This window comes from Parambassis ranga, chromosome 7, assembly GCF_900634625.1.
Source record: "Parambassis ranga chromosome 7, fParRan2.1, whole genome shotgun sequence".
Lineage (NCBI taxonomy): Eukaryota > Metazoa > Chordata > Actinopteri > Ambassidae > Parambassis > Parambassis ranga.
The window spans coordinates 21,058,432-21,077,647 of NC_041028.1; the positions used below are offsets into that span (position 1 = coordinate 21,058,432).

The 19,216-nt window shown below is 45.1% G+C and overlaps 4 protein-coding genes across 7 annotated transcripts; 3 read left to right on the forward strand and 1 right to left on the reverse strand.

Annotated features, from left to right (window-relative positions):
* The first annotated feature begins 804 nt into the window (after positions 1–804).
* Positions 805–8,763, forward strand: racgap1 (Rac GTPase activating protein 1). Its single transcript, XM_028409924.1, has 17 exons — positions 805–936; positions 1,261–1,368; positions 1,480–1,682; positions 1,771–1,913; positions 2,010–2,079; positions 2,167–2,220; positions 2,303–2,380; positions 2,534–2,651; positions 2,870–3,012; positions 3,260–3,424; positions 3,527–3,622; positions 4,642–4,840; positions 5,144–5,249; positions 5,466–5,598; positions 6,502–6,634; positions 6,725–6,824; positions 7,798–8,763. The coding sequence occupies exons 2-17, from the start codon at positions 1,284–1,286 to the stop codon at positions 7,871–7,873; spliced, it is 1,902 nt and encodes a 633-aa protein (XP_028265725.1). The 5' UTR covers positions 805–936; positions 1,261–1,283; the 3' UTR covers positions 7,874–8,763.
* Positions 8,764–9,376: 613 nt separating this feature from the next.
* On the reverse strand, positions 9,377–11,893 carry LOC114439204 (uncharacterized). The gene is made up of 5 exons (XM_028411024.1): positions 11,647–11,893; positions 10,615–10,720; positions 10,305–10,411; positions 9,902–10,074; positions 9,377–9,802 (listed from the first exon to the last, which is right to left on the reverse strand). The coding sequence occupies exons 1-5, from the start codon at positions 11,804–11,806 to the stop codon at positions 9,524–9,526; spliced, it is 825 nt and encodes a 274-aa protein (XP_028266825.1). The 5' UTR covers positions 11,807–11,893; the 3' UTR covers positions 9,377–9,523.
* On the forward strand, positions 10,746–16,308 carry bin2a (bridging integrator 2a). Of its 2 annotated transcripts, none has more exons than XM_028411023.1 (13): positions 10,746–10,931; positions 12,599–12,693; positions 12,773–12,853; positions 12,933–12,987; positions 13,070–13,164; positions 13,293–13,388; positions 13,493–13,600; positions 13,669–13,754; positions 13,827–13,902; positions 13,969–14,051; positions 14,984–15,518; positions 15,592–15,669; positions 15,749–16,308. In XM_028411023.1, exons 2-12 carry the CDS (start codon positions 12,616–12,618, stop codon positions 15,643–15,645), a joined length of 1,347 nt encoding a protein of 448 aa, XP_028266824.1. In that variant the 5' UTR covers positions 10,746–10,931; positions 12,599–12,615; the 3' UTR covers positions 15,646–15,669; positions 15,749–16,308. The 2 variants fall into 2 exon arrangements, with proteins under 2 accessions (XP_028266824.1, XP_028266823.1); XM_028411022.1 differs by having other exon boundaries at positions 15,744–16,305.
* Positions 16,309–16,617: 309 nt separating this feature from the next.
* Positions 16,618–19,154, forward strand: LOC114438622 (cell adhesion molecule 2-like). Of its 3 annotated transcripts, none has more exons than XM_028410112.1 (6): positions 16,621–16,818; positions 17,055–17,078; positions 18,120–18,173; positions 18,257–18,316; positions 18,412–18,459; positions 18,538–19,154. In XM_028410112.1, exons 2-6 carry the CDS (start codon positions 17,072–17,074, stop codon positions 18,708–18,710), a joined length of 342 nt encoding a protein of 113 aa, XP_028265913.1. In that variant the 5' UTR covers positions 16,621–16,818; positions 17,055–17,071; the 3' UTR covers positions 18,711–19,154. The 3 variants fall into 3 exon arrangements, with proteins under 3 accessions (XP_028265915.1, XP_028265913.1, XP_028265914.1); XM_028410113.1 differs by lacking the exon at positions 16,621–16,818 and adding an exon at positions 16,847–16,971; XM_028410114.1 differs by lacking the exon at positions 17,055–17,078 and having other exon boundaries at positions 16,618–16,818.
* Positions 19,155–19,216: the final 62 nt, after the last annotated feature.

Genomic DNA, 19,216 nt, shown 5'->3' on the forward strand with positions numbered 1-19,216 from the left:
GTCCTCTCTCTCCCTCCCTCTCTGTCTCTCTCTCTCTCTCCCTCTCCCTCCCTCTCTCTCTCTCTCCTCCCATATATTCGCCTTTTTCCAGTCAATTCATTTACTATGAGCTATTGCTTGTGTCAAGAATTAATCAAGGATAGACAGATGTTAGATATACTGCTACAGCTGTTTTAGGATTCCGATTTAATCATTAAAATGAGCGAAAAATGAAAAGCAGGATTCAATCAGAGCCATAACGTGCTTCTTGCAAATACACACAGTATTGCTGCCTGTATTATTCAAAATTATATTAGGATGCACAGAAAGCATATATTTAGGAGCCTACGTATTGTCACATTGTCAGAATAATATACATACAATACATACATACAAAATAATATAGTACTGGTCTACTAAAGATTTACCAGAATCCACATTCTGAGCAAAAACTTTCAGGCTGTTATCATCCCGGTCAAACTTTCCACTGTCGTTATTTTTCCATCTACACATTTCAGATGGAAAATGCCACCTGGACGCTATTTTGAAAGTTGTGACCGGAAGTCAGAAAAAAATATGAAGAAAAAAAACTATATATTACCTATATTATATTTTTTATTGAATTTTAAAAGTTCTTACTTTTTTAAACATTAATTTTTATGTATTCATTTTTTTATTGTCTCTCTTTTCGTGTGTGAGCTCTAACCGTGTGGGAAGCGTTGCAAACAGAAGCGACCGTCATCGTGCTTTTATTGTTGAAAACGCACCCGGAAGTGCTGGTTACTTCGTCTCTCTTCGCTCATTGGCTAGCGGCGAAATTTGAAATGCAACGCGCTCACTGCGGCTGCGGCTGCGGAAGGATGAGGACAAAGGTCTGCGAAGCTGCTCGCTAAAAACAGAAAAGGAAACGAGCTGTTTGCAAACTAACGCCAACCAAAGCGTACAATACTTCTCCAGGTATGTACTTAGCTGTTTGTAGCTAGTGTTTGCTAATAGTAGAGATTAACATAAGTCAGCGTTAGCAGCTAACGTTTAACGGTTGTTCTGTGTCGAACTGTTACGTTAGAGGCAGCGAAAACAACTTTTAGGAAAAAAAAGATAATTAAGTGAACCTTTGGGTAAAATGTGGCTGTTTTGATGTGTTGTTTTTGTTTATTAGCTATCCTGAAAATAGCAGCATCGCTCTTGCACATTCAAATATACAGGTTTTGTCATTCTGCTGTATATTTACCGTAATACACCGCCGTTATTTTATAGTGCGTGTGTGTTTTTCTGTTTTAGAGGGTCTGAAATCGTAGGACACCATGGAGTCTGCGGTGCTGAACCTCCAGGGATTATATGAGAAGCTGAGGTCTCACGTTGACCTTCTGAATGAGAACATTGAACCCAGTGAGTCAGTGGTGGCCTCATGTTTTATCTTTACTGCCTGTGGTGCAGCTGTTTCACATCATTACATTTCCCTAACACTGTACGCTGTGATCTTTCTTTTTCTTTCCTCAGACTTTATTCAGATGGCACAAAACTTTGATGACTGCCGTCGCAGATGGCTGAGGGCGGAGCAGGAGCTGGGCGCCTGCAAAGAGGTGCTCACTAAGGCCGAGACGGAGCGAGGAGCCCTGGAGGTCAAACTGAAACACGCCCGCAACCAAGTGGACGTGGAGATCAGACGCAGACAGAAGTCTGAGGCTGAATGTGAGAAGTTGGTACGTTGGATTCAATGCCAACTCTCATGTCTTACGAGTTAGGACTGGCATATTATTTCACATCTTTCTTTAAAATGCTCCAATGCAGGACCGTCAGATTCAATTGATCCGTGACCTCCTTACCAGCGAGGGATCCACTAACAGCATCCAACTGAGTGCAGAGCAGCGCTCAGCTCTGGCCTTCCTTAGCACCAACTGCCACGCAGCAAACACCCTGAATGCCAGCCGGAGGTAAGACACTCACAAGTACACCATGAATACCAAACAAAGTTAGAGATCGAGGCATTTTGTCCGACCTTACACCGCTACATGCTTTCCTGTTGACAGACTGATGACTATAGATGAGTCCGCCTCCATCTTGTCAGACATCAGCTATGACAAGACAGACGACTCTCTTGTAAGTGCATTGTTTTCAGTATCATGTGCTCGAGAAGGAAAACAACACTTGTTCTAAATTCTGACCCTGATATTTTCTGTCTGTCAGGATTGGAACACCTCCAACGTGAGGACAATAAGGCTCAAGAAAAGAGAGAAGAGGGTACGTTTCAGGCTTTATATAAAAAACTACAAAGTGAAATAAGTACTGTGTATAGGGGTCATACCTTCTGTCGTGATTTCAGCGTTCCTCAAGAAATCACGTTGATGGTCCTCCAATGGCCTCCAAGAGGTCTCGCTCAACAGGCAGAACTTCAGAGGCGGTAGGTTTTGTGTCTCAGCTCGTTTGTAGTTCTGTCTCTTTGTTCATGTGACACAGTTAAGTATAGGAAGGTTAAACGTGGACATTTTTCCGCCGGGTTCATTATTGGGTCCTGACATGGTTTGGTGTTCATGCTGGTTTCATTCGTTAACAGGGAAATGAGGCCCTTGTGACGACGACGACAGTGACTGTGTCGGCGAATGGAGGACCTGTTGAGGCAGTCTCTACCATTGAGTCTGTCCCTTACTGGACTCGCAGCAGGAGGAGGACTGGTAGGGTTTCCTGATTTTATAAGTGGGACCCTGTACCCCTGTTACCCAGGTTATTTAGCTAATATTTACCAATATACCAGCTCGGCTCTGTTGTTGTTCATCAAAACAAGCCTGAAAATTATTGACAGGTTTCTGGCTATAGGAGCAGTTCATCAGTAGTATTTTGTGCTAGACAGTAAATGATGAATAGGGATTTATTTCCTCTCCCTGCTCTCCAGCTGCCATGGAGTGGGACTCGGAATCTGTCAAGTCTGAGGATGTCTTCAAGCAGCCTGGCATCCCTGAGGAGCAAAAGAAAGTGGAGCCCAGCACTCCGCAGAGCAACAGAGGTGTTCGTCTCCATGAGTTTGTCTCCAAAACGGTAAGACTGCCACTTGTGTTTGAGAACTTCATTGACTTAATCTGCCTAGAAATGCACGTCTCTTTCTGGATTTAAAGATAACTTGCATATATATTCCCATCACAACCATCCTGTCTGTGCAGATACTTTGTGCACCGCTCTTTAAAATGCTGTCTGCTCACTTGCAGCTTTATTTATGCAGTGCCTTTAACGAGGTGTCATTTCTTGGTGAATCGTTTTATGGCCTCCTGTTGAATACCGCTTGCAGGTCATTAAGCCGGAGTCCTGTGTGCCCTGCGGAAAGAGGATCAAGTTTGGCAAGATCTCACTGAAGTGCCGCGACTGCAGGGTCGTCTCGCACCCTGAATGTCGCGAGCGCTGCCCCCTGCCGTGCATCCCCAACGTGGGAGCAACACCTGTCAAAATTGGGGAGGTGTGTGTGTGAACTCATTCACTACTGTTCGGGTGCAAGTTAACACTCACTATGATTTTTATCACCATGCTGGCTTTCCCCACATTTCCCATTGGTTTCCAGGGTGTGCTTGCAGACTACGTCCCCGACACATCACCCATGATCCCCCCTCTGGTGGTCCACTGCATCAGTGAGATTGAACAAAGGGGTCTGCATGAGGTGAGTGGTGCACTGCCTCTGCAACATTATGCAGCAGCGTGAAGGACAGTGAAGCCTCACATCCCCGGTAGTTATTTTTAATGTCTTCCCCTTAAGCCGAGACAGAGAGCTGTAACTAAGATTTTACAATCTGTTCCTGGGAGATTAAATCTGTAATTGGGCTGTGGAAAGCTTCAAATCTGTTGATGTCTGTAGGACAGAGCTGCTGTCTGCTCTCTCTCCCTCTGCTTTATGTTTTGCTTCTGACTCACTTTACCTGTGGCATGAAATATCTTTTTTTTCCAAGTTGAGTTTTTTCACACTGCTGCTCATCCGTATACTGGATATGTTTCAATGCAATGGTTCGTAACTTGACAGAAATGAATCTCTTTTTTAAAAACATCTGTCCAAGTTTTTGGGGTTTTTAGAGATAACTAGAAGAGAGGGAAGGGAAGGAGAGCTAACAAAGGGCCGTGGTTGAGTGCCAATGGGGGATGTTGGCGTCACGGTTAGAATCTTAACTCCTAAACTGTGATGGAGGCTGTTCTTTGTCAAATCTTAAGCCCTTTCACACATTGTATTATTTCCATAACAGTCACAGAAAGCCACAGCAGCACTGAAAGCCTTTCTGAGCCTCCTTTGTCTTCTTCCATAATTCTACCTGCATGGCCCGTTCCTGCCTCTCTGTCCTCCTTTCCCTCTGCTACTGCGAACAGCCTCACTTTTTCAGCCGAAGGCCCGTCCAGGTCCCCGGAGGCTGCTGTTGCCTGGACTTCCTTCTTGATAGTAATTTATATTAATGTGGCCTCATGCTTGTGTCATTGAGTAATCTTATTAAGTAGGGTTTGCCAGGGTTCTGATATGAAGCAGACATGGTCATATGCTGTCAGATTAATGGGAAGAGGGCATGCACAGTTAATTTGGACCATATTGAAGTGGACCTAACCAGCAGATTGATGATGCATGATGATTATTCTTAGTTGCATATTCGATGCAAAGGAGGGAGAAAAAAAAAGCAACTGCTGAATGACGTTTTTCAGGCTGGGCTGTACCGTCTGTCCGGAGCTGATCGCACAGTGAAGGAGCTGAAGGAAAAGTTCTTCCACAGCAAGACTGTCCCCGTGCTCAGCAAGGTGGAAGACATCCACGCCATCACTGGCCTGCTCAAGGACTTCCTGAGGAACCTGAAGGAGCCTCTCCTCACCTTCCGCCTCAACCGTACCTTCATGGAGGCAGCAGGTATGTGTGTCTGAGGGAGCAGACTGGAAAGTGCTGGCACATACACGAAGTAAATTTATAGTAGAACTTGAAATAATTGCGCCTTGAAGCTTCTTATTGGAGAGCAGACCTTTACCCAACACAGCCACTAAATGCCGGTTTCATTTCTGTGGCCTCAGGTGGGACGTTGATCTGGCACGCTCCGTTTTAATGTTTGTTTGTTGCTGGAGTTGGATACAGAGCCTTTCAAGTTGCTAATAAATCCACACCACATCCTGTTTCATGGCCTCTGCTGACAGAGCTGCTTTCTTTGTTCTCCCTCAGAGGTTTCAGACGACGACAACAGCATTGCTCTGATGTACCAAACCATCGGTGACCTGCCACGGCCCAACAGAGACACGCTGGCTTTCTTAGTCCTTCATCTTCAGAGGTTGAAACTTCATGATTCGTGTACACACTGTAGTGTTGGGATCTGCTGACATTAGTCAGAGTTTCCAGACTGGTTGTGCTGCAGGCAAAAATATGCTAAGAATTTTATGAATAGCTTACCTAGGGCCAATTATTTTTCTCTAAATCATAAAACTTAATAAATATGTATTTTATTTCATTTCCAGACAAACATAACTGTGTCCAATCATTCTTTCAGAGTTGCTGACAGTTCAGACACCAGGATGGACATCAGCAACCTGTCCCGTGTCTTCGGGCCAACGATCGTGGGTCACGCGGTTCCTGACCCGGACCCGATGACAATCCTACAGGATACCAAACGCCAGCCCAAGGTAAGTCCTAAGACGCTTTGGCTAGTAGGTTCTTCTTTAAAGATGCTAAAGACAAACATTCTTTGACCCCGTTAAAGCTGCAAACCACCTTACGTTTTAATGAAGACGTCACTCCGTAATTGGGTTTTTTCCCCACCATGCCGCTGGCAGTCTTCATCTGACATGATGCTGAGAGAGGTGAAAGGAGCTCTTCCTCTTCCTGAGGAGTGAACAGCTTCATGTTCCATAACTCCCTGCAATATTTGTGAATGATCCATTAAATAACCACGTCTGTGACATGTACAGTGGCTTCAGGCGTCAATAAAACAATAGGTAGTAGCCTCATTTTCCATGTGTAGCATCTCATTGACTGCTAGAGTTCTTATCGTGTAAGCAAAGGTCCTTTCAAATTGCTGGGAAATGTAAACTATGAATACCTTTTAAAGTGGTTTAGATTTCTTGTGTAGAGGAATATTTGGAAGTGTTAGGGAAATGTATAAATTAATATAAAACTCTCATGGTCCTTAAAGTTTTAAAGAAATGTTTTTTTTCAACACATTTCTGATCATGGAATTAGAGTAACGGCAGAAACAAAGGCAGCACGGAGGCGAGCTGTTCAGTCATGACGCTGATTAATGACGTAGTTTCCTTTAAAATGTTTCATTTTTCAAAGTCTAAAAAGTATTCTGGGATTCCTTTCGCACCCCCCTGTGACCAGCAGAAACAAATGCACCCCCACAAGTGATTCAGACCACCAGGATCCAGAAAATCAACAGATACCATCTGCGTTTTTTTTAAGTTATCCCCCTTGGTTTTAGCTTAAGGCGAGTCGAACCAGCGTAGCCCCTTTGGCGGAGGATGAGGCAACCTGCTGAAATGGCCTTAACCTTTTTATTCCCTCCCCACCGATTCTTCTCTGTTCAGGTCGTGGAACGTCTGCTTTCTCTGCCTGTGGATTACTGGGGCCAGTTTGTGATGGCGGAGAACGGTCAGCCGAACCTGAACCACTTAATCATCGAGAACGCAAACTGCTATGCCACCCCTGAGAGGATCACAGGTTCACTACGCTTGCTTTGTCGCTGCTGATGCTGCGTTGTTTGCAGCCTGGGTTGTAATTTATTTTTTTTGCTCTTTTGTTATGTTGCAGTGAGCATGCTGGGACCGCTGACCACTCCAGAGCACCAGCTCAATAAAACCCCCTCCTCCAGCTCCCTAACTCAGCGTATGAAGTCCACTCTGACTCCCAGGTAAACACACAGAAGCACATTCCTCTCCTCAGGGGTGTACTGCAAACTGAGACCAACAGGCTGCTTTGTGCTTAAAGCCAGTTGTTAGTCTTAGGTTAGGTGTTGCTCCTTTAAACAGTGAAGACATTTTAAAATAACACCATGGAGTTTATATATTACTCGACCATTTATAATGCAAGTATTTATTTACAGGCTAATGGGGGAAAAGAACCTGAAGTATCTTGAAAACGATGTCCAGAGATAAACCGCTCCATAACTTGAATAACGTGGCTTATACACACAAACTGAGGACTGGACAACTCCACTAACGTTTATCCACATTCAGGCCGCACGTTTCATCCGTACATGTCCATAAAGCTCCCTCACTTGGTTGGTTTCCATTCATGCACCAACACAATGATATCTATTTATTGGCTTGCATACACATAATTATACATGCAGTGGAAATCTGGAACAGTTTGAATAATGTGCAAAGGATCTTGATCACTTAATGACCAGCTGCAGCAAGGCCATGTTGCTATCACTATCTTTTCTGCTTCTCTCGCTGATGAGCATGACATGATGTTCACTCTTGCTCCAGCTACTTTTTTCCTTTTTGGTTTCTTTGGTGGCGCTGCCATGACGTCCGCTCAGAAAAAGAGAAAGCAACATAGCTCCATCTTATTCGAACTCCACATCAGCAGTTGAGATTCTCCATAATAACCTCAGGTTCCCTGTAGGTACAGCATGCAGCTCATGGATGGCGAGTCAATTTGGGAGATCCACAAAGTTTAAAATCCACCATCAATGTACTAGTAATCTGTGTTGAGGCTCTCAACTCTTTTTATGATCGGCAGTCCTATGGTTCACAGAGGAGTTCAGGGAAGCTGCAGTGTTTGCGTTCTCTCGTTTATCTTTTCTAGGACTTGATCTTATGAGCAGCATCTCACCGGCTCCTGACTAATAATCCCATTATGTGCCCTGTTTGTTTCAGATTTGGGAGTAAGACCAAATCAGCAGTGGGATTTTCTCAGGGAGGGAAGTTCTTCTCCTCTCCACTCCTCAAATAAACCTGCAGCAGCGGCGCTTCATCCTTTATTCATACCCCAGTAACAACATGTATGCATAACATTTAGCTGTACTATACAGGCCTCCATATTTCTCTGTGTAATCAGTAATATTCCATCACAATGGAAAGCGCTGTGATGGCTTTTACATGTTTGTAAGAGTGTGTTTTTATTTTTTGATCATAGGTTTTTCTTGTGCGCACTCGTGCGTCTTTAGAGTGGTTTACTAAGCGATGAACACGCTCCTCTCGGATCACGTGAGAACGAGCCGTTGAGTTTTTCACATGAAAATATGTTCTGTGTGCGCAGGTTTATTGTGACGTGCTTCTAAATGTAATCATTTCTTTTAAGAGTTTTTCAGCCCATGTGTCACTCAGAGGTTGGAAAACAGATTGTTTGGCATTTCACTCGCATGTTGTTGTTGCTTGTAGTTGAATGAATGTTTTTTTATTTCTCTTTCTATTTGAGTTGGATCGTCTTCAGGCCGCAGTGATTTGTGATGTAAATGTTTAGAATGGCCCTTTAACTACAAACAGTAGTTACTAAATTCTTTCTTCTCGGGCATCTTGTGCAAGCTTTGACTGATGGTGGCATTTTTTTGTATTGATCACTTGGGAAAAGGCAGCGAAGTTTCATTGGTCAGTGATCAAAGGGAGTGCTGTCCTGGTTCGTCTCAGACGGCTGGGAGTGTGTGGCCCTCTTATTGTTTATTGCTCTGTGTGCTGTTTGTACTGTAGGATGTTGCGTTTGAGCGACCCCATGTAAAAGGCCATTACTTTGTAAAATCAGCCAGTTCAATTACGGTGGCATTATTTCCTTGATTATCAGCAAAGATTTGTACACAGATACGCTCTGAAATTCATGTAACTTATAAAATACATTTCTAACGTTTACAAGAAGGTCTCCTGTCCTTTTTTGGCATCATAGTGCTCTTTGGTTACAGCACTGCACTCTGAGAGAACTGTCCTTAAGGCTTCTGTTGAACATCTATAAGAGATGTGTCCTGTGTAAAGCTGTAGCAAGGGAAGCCGCATGCCTCTGGGAAAGGTCATGGACAAAGGAAGTCCAGTCCCAGCCATGCAGGGTGCTCATGTGACCTGTCATTGATCAATAAGGTGTTGATCCTGTTCAATGATCGTTCTGTGGGTCGAAGTTTGTCATCCAGTACTTGTACAGTGTAGGTCACCAACATGGCTGTCTCTTGGCGTCGTACTGCTTTCAGAAGGCTCTGAGTCTTCTGGTGGACGTTTTGAAGCGTGAACACGTTTACCACCACCTCCTGCATGTGTTTCAAAATGGCTGTATGCATAAATTTGCCTTAAATTACATCGACTGTTCTTTTGCTTCTGCGAGGTGTCCCTGTCCTGGTTTGGTTTTTAGGTTTCTGGTTGGACACCTAGGAGCTTTCACTAACATGTTTTGTTCCTGTTGTAAGTTATAGTGGTTGAGTTAAAGCTCGGTGAGAGAATTCTTTTTTTTAATTTTTTTTTATTTTTATCCATCCCACCCTGGTCTCCCTCACTCCTGGTCCTTATTCACACCTCAACCCTCAACCTCACAGTGACGTTTGGCTTTGAAAACATGTGTATTTTACATAATGGCAGCAAAAAACAGAACAATGAATGTAGACTCTAAGCAGTGTACAATATTAATTCAGAATTTCGGCCATGGCCAGAGGAGAGGAGTGTTCCTGATGTAGTCCTGGAAGCCTGGATCAGATCCCCACTTCTTCATAGCCTGTTTCTCCAGTATGGGGATGCCGCTGACGTAGCGTAGCAGGAACCAGACAAACAGCGGCGACACCACGCTCAGATACTGAGGACCCTGCATCACCGATGAGGCGGAGAGCCAGAGTCCTGACCACTGCAGGATCTCTCCGAGATAGTTAGGATGTCTGCTGTAGGCCCAGAGTCCACTCTGGATGAACTTCCCCTGGAGGCGCACGGGTAAATTGGGTAGTGCAGTTGTGTCACTGAGGCATTATTATGAATGCAGTTTAGAGGTTACACAACATGTGGTCTCGTAACTTACAGCATTATGTGGGTCACGCTTGAAGAACCACTTCTGCTGGTCAGCTATCGCCTCAGTGGCAAACCCAAGGCCCCAAACAGCCCAGCCGATGTAGTCCCTGGTTCCCAGAGGCACATCTCGCCTCTCGCTGTTCAACATGAGGGTGGGCAGCAGGGTCATGAATACCCACACCGCTGAGAGAAACAGGAAAAAACAACTCATCAGCAGCCAGCCTTGGATTTATGCTTCAGTGAAATACATGCACTTAAATGGCTGTAACCAGCAGCTCCTGCTTGGAATAAATGCATATAAAGAGCCAGGAACTAGGCAGAGATTTATGCAGGCAGCCCTCCCTTCAGCTGGGTGTTGAGTTGGTCAAGGACTTTGGTAATGACGGGGCGGGGTTTACATCACTTCCATGTACCTTGAATAGTCCAATATACAAAGAAAGTCCCTGGGCTGTCTCTGACATTGTTGAACCTGCGATCATGACCGTCCTTCAAGATCCGCATGAAGAGGAATGTTCCCAGCCTGCAGCAGAGAACAGTTAACATCCAGTCACATTAACCAGGGCATTATTCATTAACCTGAGTTACCCGGCTTTAAAGTCCCTTTAACAAAGGATCCTCCATGATTGAAGTCACAAAACAAACTCGGGTTTCGTTAACTCTGTTGGGTTTTAGTAAAGTCTTTCAGACATTTAAATCAGTTGGGGTCATTCCCGCCTTTCTCACCTGAGTCCCCACGCTGTCACCAAACCCGTCTGCACCTTCTGACGGACATGACCGGCTCCTCCCCACATACGACTCAGGTGTGCCAGCAGTATAAATGTGCCAGAGCCTGCAAGAAAAAAAGAACAGACAGAGGGAGTTTTCAGGGCGGTTGGGTCATCACATGGCTCTCCTTGTTGCAGAGTAAGGCGTGTCCAATAAATCTTTTACCCAGACTATTGGCTCCAAAGTTCAAGGGTAAAAATATACAGGAGTGCAGAGCAGAGTGGGAGAAGCAGAAGAGGACAAGTGAAGGAGACGCTTGACATTGGTGTCCACAGGTAAGCTTTGCTGTTCTTATACATGAGAAATGACTGAGATCTGTCTGTATTCAGGCCTAAAGGCATCTGGAAGAATGAATTCACTCATAACGTCCGCATGAACTCTGCACTGCTTTTACAGATTCCATTCTAAAAATCCAAAATGTCTAAATAGGTCAAATGTGACGAAGGCGATCATCAGTCAATCGATCAATTTTCCAATCATTTAATCAATCAACAACTACTGCCATGTCAGAGGAAGGAGTCAATACCAAGTCATACAGTTTACTATCAGAAAGAAACACTAACCTCAGAAAAGATGATTAGATCTGATCATAACCTTATCAACAGAGTTTTTATTCAATTAAAAACATGAAGTCACTGCAGCATTTTTTTATTGGGCCCCTTTTTCTCCATTTGTAAACCGGCCCCTGGATTTCCTCTGCGCGCCCCTGCGCGCGCAGCCGCTGGTTGGCTCCATGTTCCGCTTCTTGACCTGGAGGGGGAGCTCTCTGTTTCACAACAAAGCTGATAATACATGTTTTGTAACGATGACAAGTCGTCCTCAATCTAACGCGTTAAAAACCTGTTTAAAAAGCAGCATCTTGACTGTGGACACTAGAACGTGCTCTGCTTCTCAGTCGATGCGTCTTTACGCAAATTAGGTGCGTTAAAGACTAAAGAAGTTTGCACATGGCCTCAGATCATAGTCCAGGATGGGTTTAGTTCACTTTACCTGCCAGATCGTAGAACTTCTCGGTTTTGAAAGCTGCAGCCACGGCCCAGCCCGCCCACTGGATGCCCAGGTCGGCGAGGGCACATTTGGCCAGAGTGCTCCCCATCATCATGTCCTGCAGCTCGGCTAGCAGCGCGACCAACTGAGGGAGGGCTGACATGCAGAGCCACTCCTTCAGGAGCCGGAGAAATATCAACAGTCCGAGTAAAGTTCACCGCTGTCACGCTGCTGCTGGAAGCAGGTTACCGCGGGGAACTCTGGGTAGTGTAGTTGTAGGAGGATCCGACAGGAGCGCATTGACTGTGGGCTTTGTGTCCCTTACAAGAGTATTTGATGATACATATTCAGACTTTGAGCACCTAAAACAACATAAAATACTCATTCAATTAAATTACTTATTATTATTATTATGTGTTTTTATTGTATACTAAACTGTATTTCCCAGATGAAATGGTGAATTAAAAACAGCACATTTATAAATACATTATCTGTTTTTCCCCAGTATGGGTGTAAAGTAGCTCCACATCCACTAATTACAACAATTTAATGTGACAATAATAATATTAAAGGCCTAATGGTCCATACTGCTGCATTTTGAAACACCTCTCTAAAGACAGCCACCTTTGATTTTGAAATTTTATTGATACTTTTAACAGTTAAGTTAAAGTAAAGTTGGTTTTTCCACATAACTTAGAGGTTTCATAAAGCCTGTGCATATTTACCACCTCTTTGAGTTTAATATGATACTGTTGTTATTAATTGGATATGTTTTGCTTTTTAAATTACTGCTGCTCCACCACATATAATGAGGCTTAAATTAAAGAGCTCGTTTCAGGGAGTAAAACATGAGCAGGCTTTTTCAATGTGCAAATATCACTTTAGAGGCCAGAGCACAAGTTTGCAACAACAACAACAGTCATGGTGTCACAGATGTTTCTCTCCTTCATCTTAGGAACAAACAAAATCAAAATGGCAGAAAGTCCAAAAGGCAGCAGCGGTGAATTCGCTAAAAAGGTCCAACGACAGCTGAGCAGAAGCAAAGAGAAGGTACAGACGAGAACGCTGTGATCACACGTCACGTTTAAGTTGCTCTTATGATCAGGTTCGTTCCTTTGGCTTCCTGCAGGTGCTGCAGAAGCTGGGAAAGACTGTGGAGACCAGAGACGACCAGTTCGAACAATGTCTCCAGCTGTTCAATGACCAGCAGGTAACCACACCTCTCCTCCACACTCTGCTGATTCAGTGTGTGAAGGTAATGAAGTCCTCCTGTGTGTGTGTGTGTGCAGACTGATGGGAACAGACTATACAAGGATTTGAGGAACTACATTAATGCAGTGAGAGGTAAAGCTGCTTCAGATTCAGTGCAGATGTGTGCCCTCTGCAGGTGTAACAATGATCCATTCTGCTGCTTCTTTTTAAACAGACATGCGTGAAGCATCCAGACGCCTTTTCCAGTCTCTGTTTGATGTGTATGAAGCCGGCTGGGCTGGAGAGGAAGATCTGGGAGCCATTGTAGAGGTTAGGAAAAACAAAAAGCAGTAACAGCAGTGCAACGTCCAGGCAATGCCAGGGGAACTGCACAGTCCTCCTTCTCCCCCACTTCATACATATTTAATGCAATATTTATGCTGCGCCTTTTAATGAAGGGGGAGGACCTCCTGTGGAACGACTACGAGGTGAAGCTAATAGACCAGGCCGTGCGCACTATGGAGTCCTACGTGAGCCAATTCCCAGATGTCAGGGTAAGACGGAGCGGGAGAGCAGTACACAGACAGACACAGGGCCCGAGAGCAAACACACAAAGAACAACACAAAGACACACACATGAATCTTCTCCCATCTGCAGGAGAAAATTGCAAAGAGGGGCAGAAAACTTGTGGACTTCGACTCTTCACTTCACCACCTGGAGGCACTGCAGACTGCTAAGAAAAGAGACGACGTCAAGATCAACAAGGTCTTTACTCTAACACACGTTTATCTGTTTCTGCTTTAGATGTTTTTTAATAAACCTTACATGTGCAGGCAATGGAAGAGATGAAAACTGCCAAAACTGTGTATGAGGGGATCAACAGTGAGCTGAAAGAGGAGCTCCCTGTTCTCTACGACAGGTCTGACAGCACACTGATTATCATCCCTGTGTATGTGTGTGTTTTCTTTGACATCATATTTTCCTCCTTCAGCCGTATTGGATGCTTTGTGGCTGTCTTCTCAGCTATGTCAACCTTACGGGACACCTTCTATAAGGAAATGGACACGGTAGGTTTTATAACACATGTTTATTGTTATGAAATGTTTTTTTAAAGCATCTATGGTCTCTTTTAGTTCAATGTGGATCTGCAGAGTGTGATGAAGGAGCTGCAGGCTCAGCATCCAGATAAAGTGTTTGCTGTGAAGGGACTGCAGAGGTGAGTCTGAAGTCACAGATCATTAAAATAAATGCATGAATGATCCCCCGCAGACTGTGTCCTGATGTATCCATGTGAGCAGAGGTTTTCATTCTCATTGTCCTGTGTGCTGAAAGCCCACAGTGTGATGGGTGATTGAGTTCACGGCCTAAGGTGAGAGCAGATGAATCATTCCTAGTTTCATACGCCTACGATTCTAGTCCTGTTTATGCAGAAAGTTTTGCCTAAAACAGTCCTCCGCTGCCACTCGGGTTCACTAGCCAAAGAGCTTCACCAGGGACAATGGAAGGTTCTTCTTCTTGCTGCACAGTGAGGAAGTGGGCAGACAGAGCCTGTAAGATGACCCCTGTCACCACACCGGACACTACAGATCCATGAAATAATCTAATAACACAGAGCTGAGTCCATGCACAACAACAAACTCCAAATGACCATGCTGTCAGTGTGCAGGGTCCTCAAGCTCTGCAGAGCACATTCAGTGCCACTCAGGTGGAGCCTGTGAGATTTCTGCATGAGACTCGGGTCCACCACCTCCAACCAGAGACCAGAGAACATCTGAGGAAGATTCAGGAGGATGGGCAGCATGATGATGCCTCACATCAGGAAGGCTCCTGGGTCAAATCTTGCATGTTCTCCCCGATGCCTGCGTGGGTTTTCTCCGGTGTGTCCAGGGTGGATGACCCTGTAGTACCGGACAAAGCAGGGACAGAAGGATGGGTGGATTCAGGAGGATTTGTCGGTGTAAAACCTGACAAAAGCCCACGGGTCCACATCGGTGATGGCTGCCCTCATTAACAGCCACTGTGTTCCCCTCAGACCACCTCCTCCTTCTCAAGATGAAGACGGAGCTCAGTGGTTTCCACTCATTTCTGCTTAATGAACACCACCTTAAATTCTACTTTGTGTAATGATTTGATGTCTCTATATTTCAGGTACGGCTCCTTAAAGAGACGAACACTGCTCTCCCCTACGGCCTGGAAGTCCAGCTTTGCTGATTTCCACAGGAGCTACAGTCCAAGAGGCAGCCAGAGGTTCAGCTTCAAGTCCCCTGAAAAACCTCGCCACAGCACTCTGTCCAGAGAGGGCAGCACCAGCGCCGTCTCCTCACATTCACACTCGCTGGAGAACCCTCTGTCCGAGGCCAGGGAGCTGGATGCGGGGTCAAACCACAGCGCAGAGGACCCTGCAGCGGGGCCACCAGACAGTGAGCTGAAGTCAGAGGAAGACAGCGGTCAGGCTGAGAAAGAGCGTCAACCTCCTGCAGAATCCGAACATAAAGAAGAAGATACAAAAGCTCCACCGAGTGAGAGCAGCTCTGAACTGAACAACTCCTGTGATTCAGAGAGTTTGGAGCTGCAGCTGTCCGCTGCTGACAGCAGCCCGCTGCACATCGAAGAAGAACAAGAAAGGGACGACACTCCTAAAGCAAATGGGCTGGAGAACGGCAGCCTGAGCAGTCCTCCCAAGGTTTGTGATGTGATCAGCACACAGCTGCTGCAGGCCTGGTCTGTGTAACTGAATCCTTTGTGTCCATGTGTAGGAGGGTTCAGCAGAAAAAGAGACGCCCCCAGACTCAAAAAGCACGGTGGTTTGAAGACATCTCGCTTTTATATCAAAGGTTTGTGTGCTCGTCATGTGATCATAGTCTTCTTTGTGTTGCTTTGGTGTCTGACTGTCATGAATCTTTGACAGAGCAGCACAGCGGAGCGGAGACTGAAGTCAACAGCTGCACAGGAGGAGAAAAAACACGGAGACAGCCGCCGAGTCCAACTGTGCTGTCAGGACACATGTGCTGTCGCTGTTCTTATTTATCTCTTATTACAATCAACTTTATTTTGTTGTGTAAAACACAATTGTCTCTTTAAAAGAAAAATGAACCCACCCAGTGCATGAAACATCCAGAGGAGATGCATTAAAGTCGAAGGCTCCACAGGTCACTGCACACTGAGCTGTGGTCTGAGCTGAGGGCTGCACTCCACTGACCCAAAGGCTGAAGCTGAAAAGGAGTTTTTGTCCTTTTCTCTCATTCTCTTATTACACTTATTTCATTCTGAACCACATGTAATTGCAGGGATTCATGTTTTAAACTGTAAGCTGGTTAAACCTTTCACACAGCAGCGCCTGTAGTTCTGCACTCTGTAATTATGAGCACTGCATGTCAGTTTCATTTCAGTCATGTGATGAATGTCCACAGCCAGGGTGTATGTAAATTATTATGATTATTGTGTACACATTCATTAATAATAAAAAAGGTGTTCATTGAAAAGTGCCTGTAGCTGGTTAAATCTCTGCCAATAAAGGGTGAAGAAGATAGGACAACGAAATACATTTTATTTTTTTATTTTATTTATTTAGATGATATTTATTTTTTTAGTAATTGTTTTCATTAATAGTTTGTTTTCTGGAATAATATCACATTTATTAAGTCATCGTGCACATTTGGATACTCAAAAAAAATCACATTACAAATCTGTTTTTAAAAATAAAATCCTGGCTCCGTTCCAAATTTAAGGAGAGGAGTGAGACATCCGTGTGATAGACGATCTTTGAGGTGGAAAGGGAGGGGCGGAAATGGAGAGCGTGCGCCCCATGACTCACGGCCGCTGAAGGAGCAGAGCTCCAGCTGACTCCTCCCGACTCCTCACTGCGTCCACGGCCACAGCGCGGGCACAGCGCGGCCAGGGTCCACGCTTAACAACAGCCGTTTGTCTTCTCCACCGGGGAGGAAGCGGTTAAACAGCACGGCACAGCACCCTCCTCCTTCCAGGTAAGCCCCCCCCACACACACACACACACACACACACACAGCTGCTAACAAAGCCTGGTCGACCAGCTGCGGGCTGAGGCGCTTCACCTGGAGTGGGAGTGGGCTCAGACTGTGGGTCTGTGGACACGCTGATCATTTGAAACTGATTTAAAGGTCGAGGACACGTGTTCACTGTGTTAGGAAAGTGGTTGCGGAAATACTTCTGTGTGTGTTCATTGTGTGTGTGTGTGTTTCAGGTAGTGAGAGCTTCACCATGAACAGTGAGTAAACTGTTTAAACTTTCTGTTCTACATTAACGTCCTGTTACATGTGCTCATGCTGCTCCTTCCACAGTTTAACTGATATTTACCTCCAGGTTCCTAAATGTTGTGTCTTTCTCAGCCTTACATGTGAACCAGCTGGTTATCGCTCTCATTGTTATGTAAAAGAAGACATTCTATGACGTCAGCACCTCCTCTCAGGAGGTCCCAGACCCTTAAAGAGCGTCGTCTCTGTCAACACGTAGTTTAAAGTGGAAGTTGTTTATCAGGAGATCAGGTGCAGTCACAGAAATGTGTGAGTTGATGGAGAGGTTCGCTGTTTTTAACCCACTTTCCACAGTCCACAGTCCAAAAATGTGATATTTTAAGTCCAGTAAATAGTGGACACTGTTTTTGAAGGCCCACAAACTCAGACCACCTCAGTGAGCACAGACCCAGACTGAAGCTGAAGCAGATGTTCAAGCTGTGTGTAGTTTCACAGAGACGAACATGTTGAAGGGCTGATGATACAGGTCCATTAAGGTTATGGTTGAATTCTGTGACTGGCAGAAAGCCTCCAACACCTCATTAAAGCACATATGCATCATAAACAGCACTCATCATGTAGTCACTGAGTCGGCTTATTGCTAAACACTTTGTGTACTCCAACGTCCCCACAAACAACAGAAATGTGTGAACATGTGCTTTAAAATGAGCCGCAGCTGAGGCGGACATCTTAAAACTCTCCTTAAGCAGGTCTAAGCCACAAAATATTCAAATGACATGAAGCGGGGCCTGCAGGCATGTGTGCTCGGGAAGTGACTTAAAATAGATCTACGCCTCCACTTTTAATGTTGTACTTCCATGTGTCTGTTCTCTGGTTGCAGAAGTGAAGAATTTGACAGGTTTCCTTCAGTCCCGGCTCTTAATAATCAGATTATTGTGTCCCAACACTTGGTGTCCCCCTCAGCAGCAGCTCTGTTACACAAGCCGCTCACACAGCGGCTGTGAGCCCAGGATAGAGCGCTGTGACATTTCTACTCACACGTTTTTATCTTCCAGACACAGATATGGAGCATTTGACGCTCGGCTCGGACACAAACCTGACGACGCAGGGTGAGTCCACTGTGTTTTCATGAAGGACTTTGGACTCTCCATGTTCATTAGTATTATTATTTACGTGGATTGTTTTCCTCCAGGTCCATACGTGGGGCCTTCTGCCTCCCTGCCCACAGCAGCAGACACCACCCTCCTTCATGGTGACCTACACTCTTTGTGTTACTGTTTACTTCCTCTCAAACATTACACCTTTCTACTTTGTCTAAAACAATAAACCTGTTCTTCTTCCCGTCAGCGGTGACGACAGCCGTCCCTGCCAGCCCAGACTCTGCAGTGATCGCAGGTGACTGTGCTTCCTGAGACCTGTGTCCTTACAGTCCTTCAGTTTTTCCCCTCTTCTAAAGTTTGCCTGTTTTTCCAGTGGTTATTGTTCTCATCCTGCTGACGACAGCAGTTTTGGGCTTCCTGCTTTACCGGTATCTGTGTCACAACAAAGGGGACTACAGGACTACGGGGGAGCTGGCTCCAGGAGAGGACCCTGAAGAGGACTGCAGCAACCAGGCTGCGACCGAGAAGAAAGAATACTTCATTTAAAACTGTCTGGAAGGTTATCATGTGTACACCGGGCAGAGAGCTGTGTGTTAAAGAAAAAACCAAAGACGGACGTGAAGCAGGTGAAAGACGTGTGTGTGTGTGTGGATTAGCAGAGCCAGGTGGTGGGATTTTTAAACAGCCCTACAGTCACAGTCTGTGCAACCACCATCAAAATGGAGGCTTGGCTCACTGTCTTACTTTCTGTTCTCTCCTAAGTGTTTGACAGAGGTTCAGACGGACTGCCCGTGTGCTCGGGTCGTGGGCCGTTACCTTTTTTATTATTGATTTGCTTTTAAAACATTTTGTAAGCTGCTCAAAAACAAACGTCATCACTCTGAAGGCTGGACGGGCTGAAGTCTTATCGCTGTGTCTGGTTTTTGTTCTGTAATCTTCTTCTTGTTGAAGATGGATTAAATGCAATAAAAGGAGTTTTTTGGGACAGTTCTTCACTGTGTGGCTGAAATCAATGGGAGGGGAAATGATGACATGACACAAAGATTTCAAAT

Bases quoted from the DNA above. Each gene is read 5' to 3' on its own strand.
- racgap1 (XM_028409924.1), top strand. From the start codon at position 1,284: ATGGAGTCTGCGGTGCTGAACCTCCAGGGATTATATGAGAAGCTGAGG. The intron at 3,623-4,641 runs GTGAGTGGTGCA...GACGTTTTTCAG, and splicing joins AACAAAGGGGTCTGCATGAG to GCTGGGCTGTACCGTCTGTC. The intron at 5,250-5,465 runs GTTGAAACTTCA...TCATTCTTTCAG, and splicing joins TTAGTCCTTCATCTTCAGAG to AGTTGCTGACAGTTCAGACA.
- LOC114439204 (XM_028411024.1), bottom strand. From the start codon at position 11,806: ATGTCAGCCCTCCCTCAGTTGGTCGCGCTGCTAGCCGAGCTGCAGGAC. The intron at 10,075-10,304 runs GTACATGGAAGT...TGTTTCTCTCAG, and splicing joins TGTATATTGGACTATTCAAG to CGGTGTGGGTATTCATGACC. The intron at 9,803-9,901 runs GTAAGTTACGAG...GTGCGCCTCCAG, and splicing joins AGCGTGACCCACATAATGCT to GGGAAGTTCATCCAGAGTGG.
- bin2a (XM_028411023.1), top strand. From the start codon at position 12,616: ATGGCAGAAAGTCCAAAAGGCAGCAGCGGTGAATTCGCTAAAAAGGTC. The intron at 12,694-12,772 runs GTACAGACGAGA...GGCTTCCTGCAG, and splicing joins TGAGCAGAAGCAAAGAGAAG to GTGCTGCAGAAGCTGGGAAA. The intron at 13,903-13,968 runs GTAGGTTTTATA...GGTCTCTTTTAG, and splicing joins TCTATAAGGAAATGGACACG to TTCAATGTGGATCTGCAGAG.
- LOC114438622 (XM_028410112.1), top strand. The intron at 18,317-18,411 runs GTGACCTACACT...TCTTCCCGTCAG, and splicing joins AGACACCACCCTCCTTCATG to CGGTGACGACAGCCGTCCCT. The intron at 18,460-18,537 runs GTGACTGTGCTT...CTGTTTTTCCAG, and splicing joins AGACTCTGCAGTGATCGCAG to TGGTTATTGTTCTCATCCTG.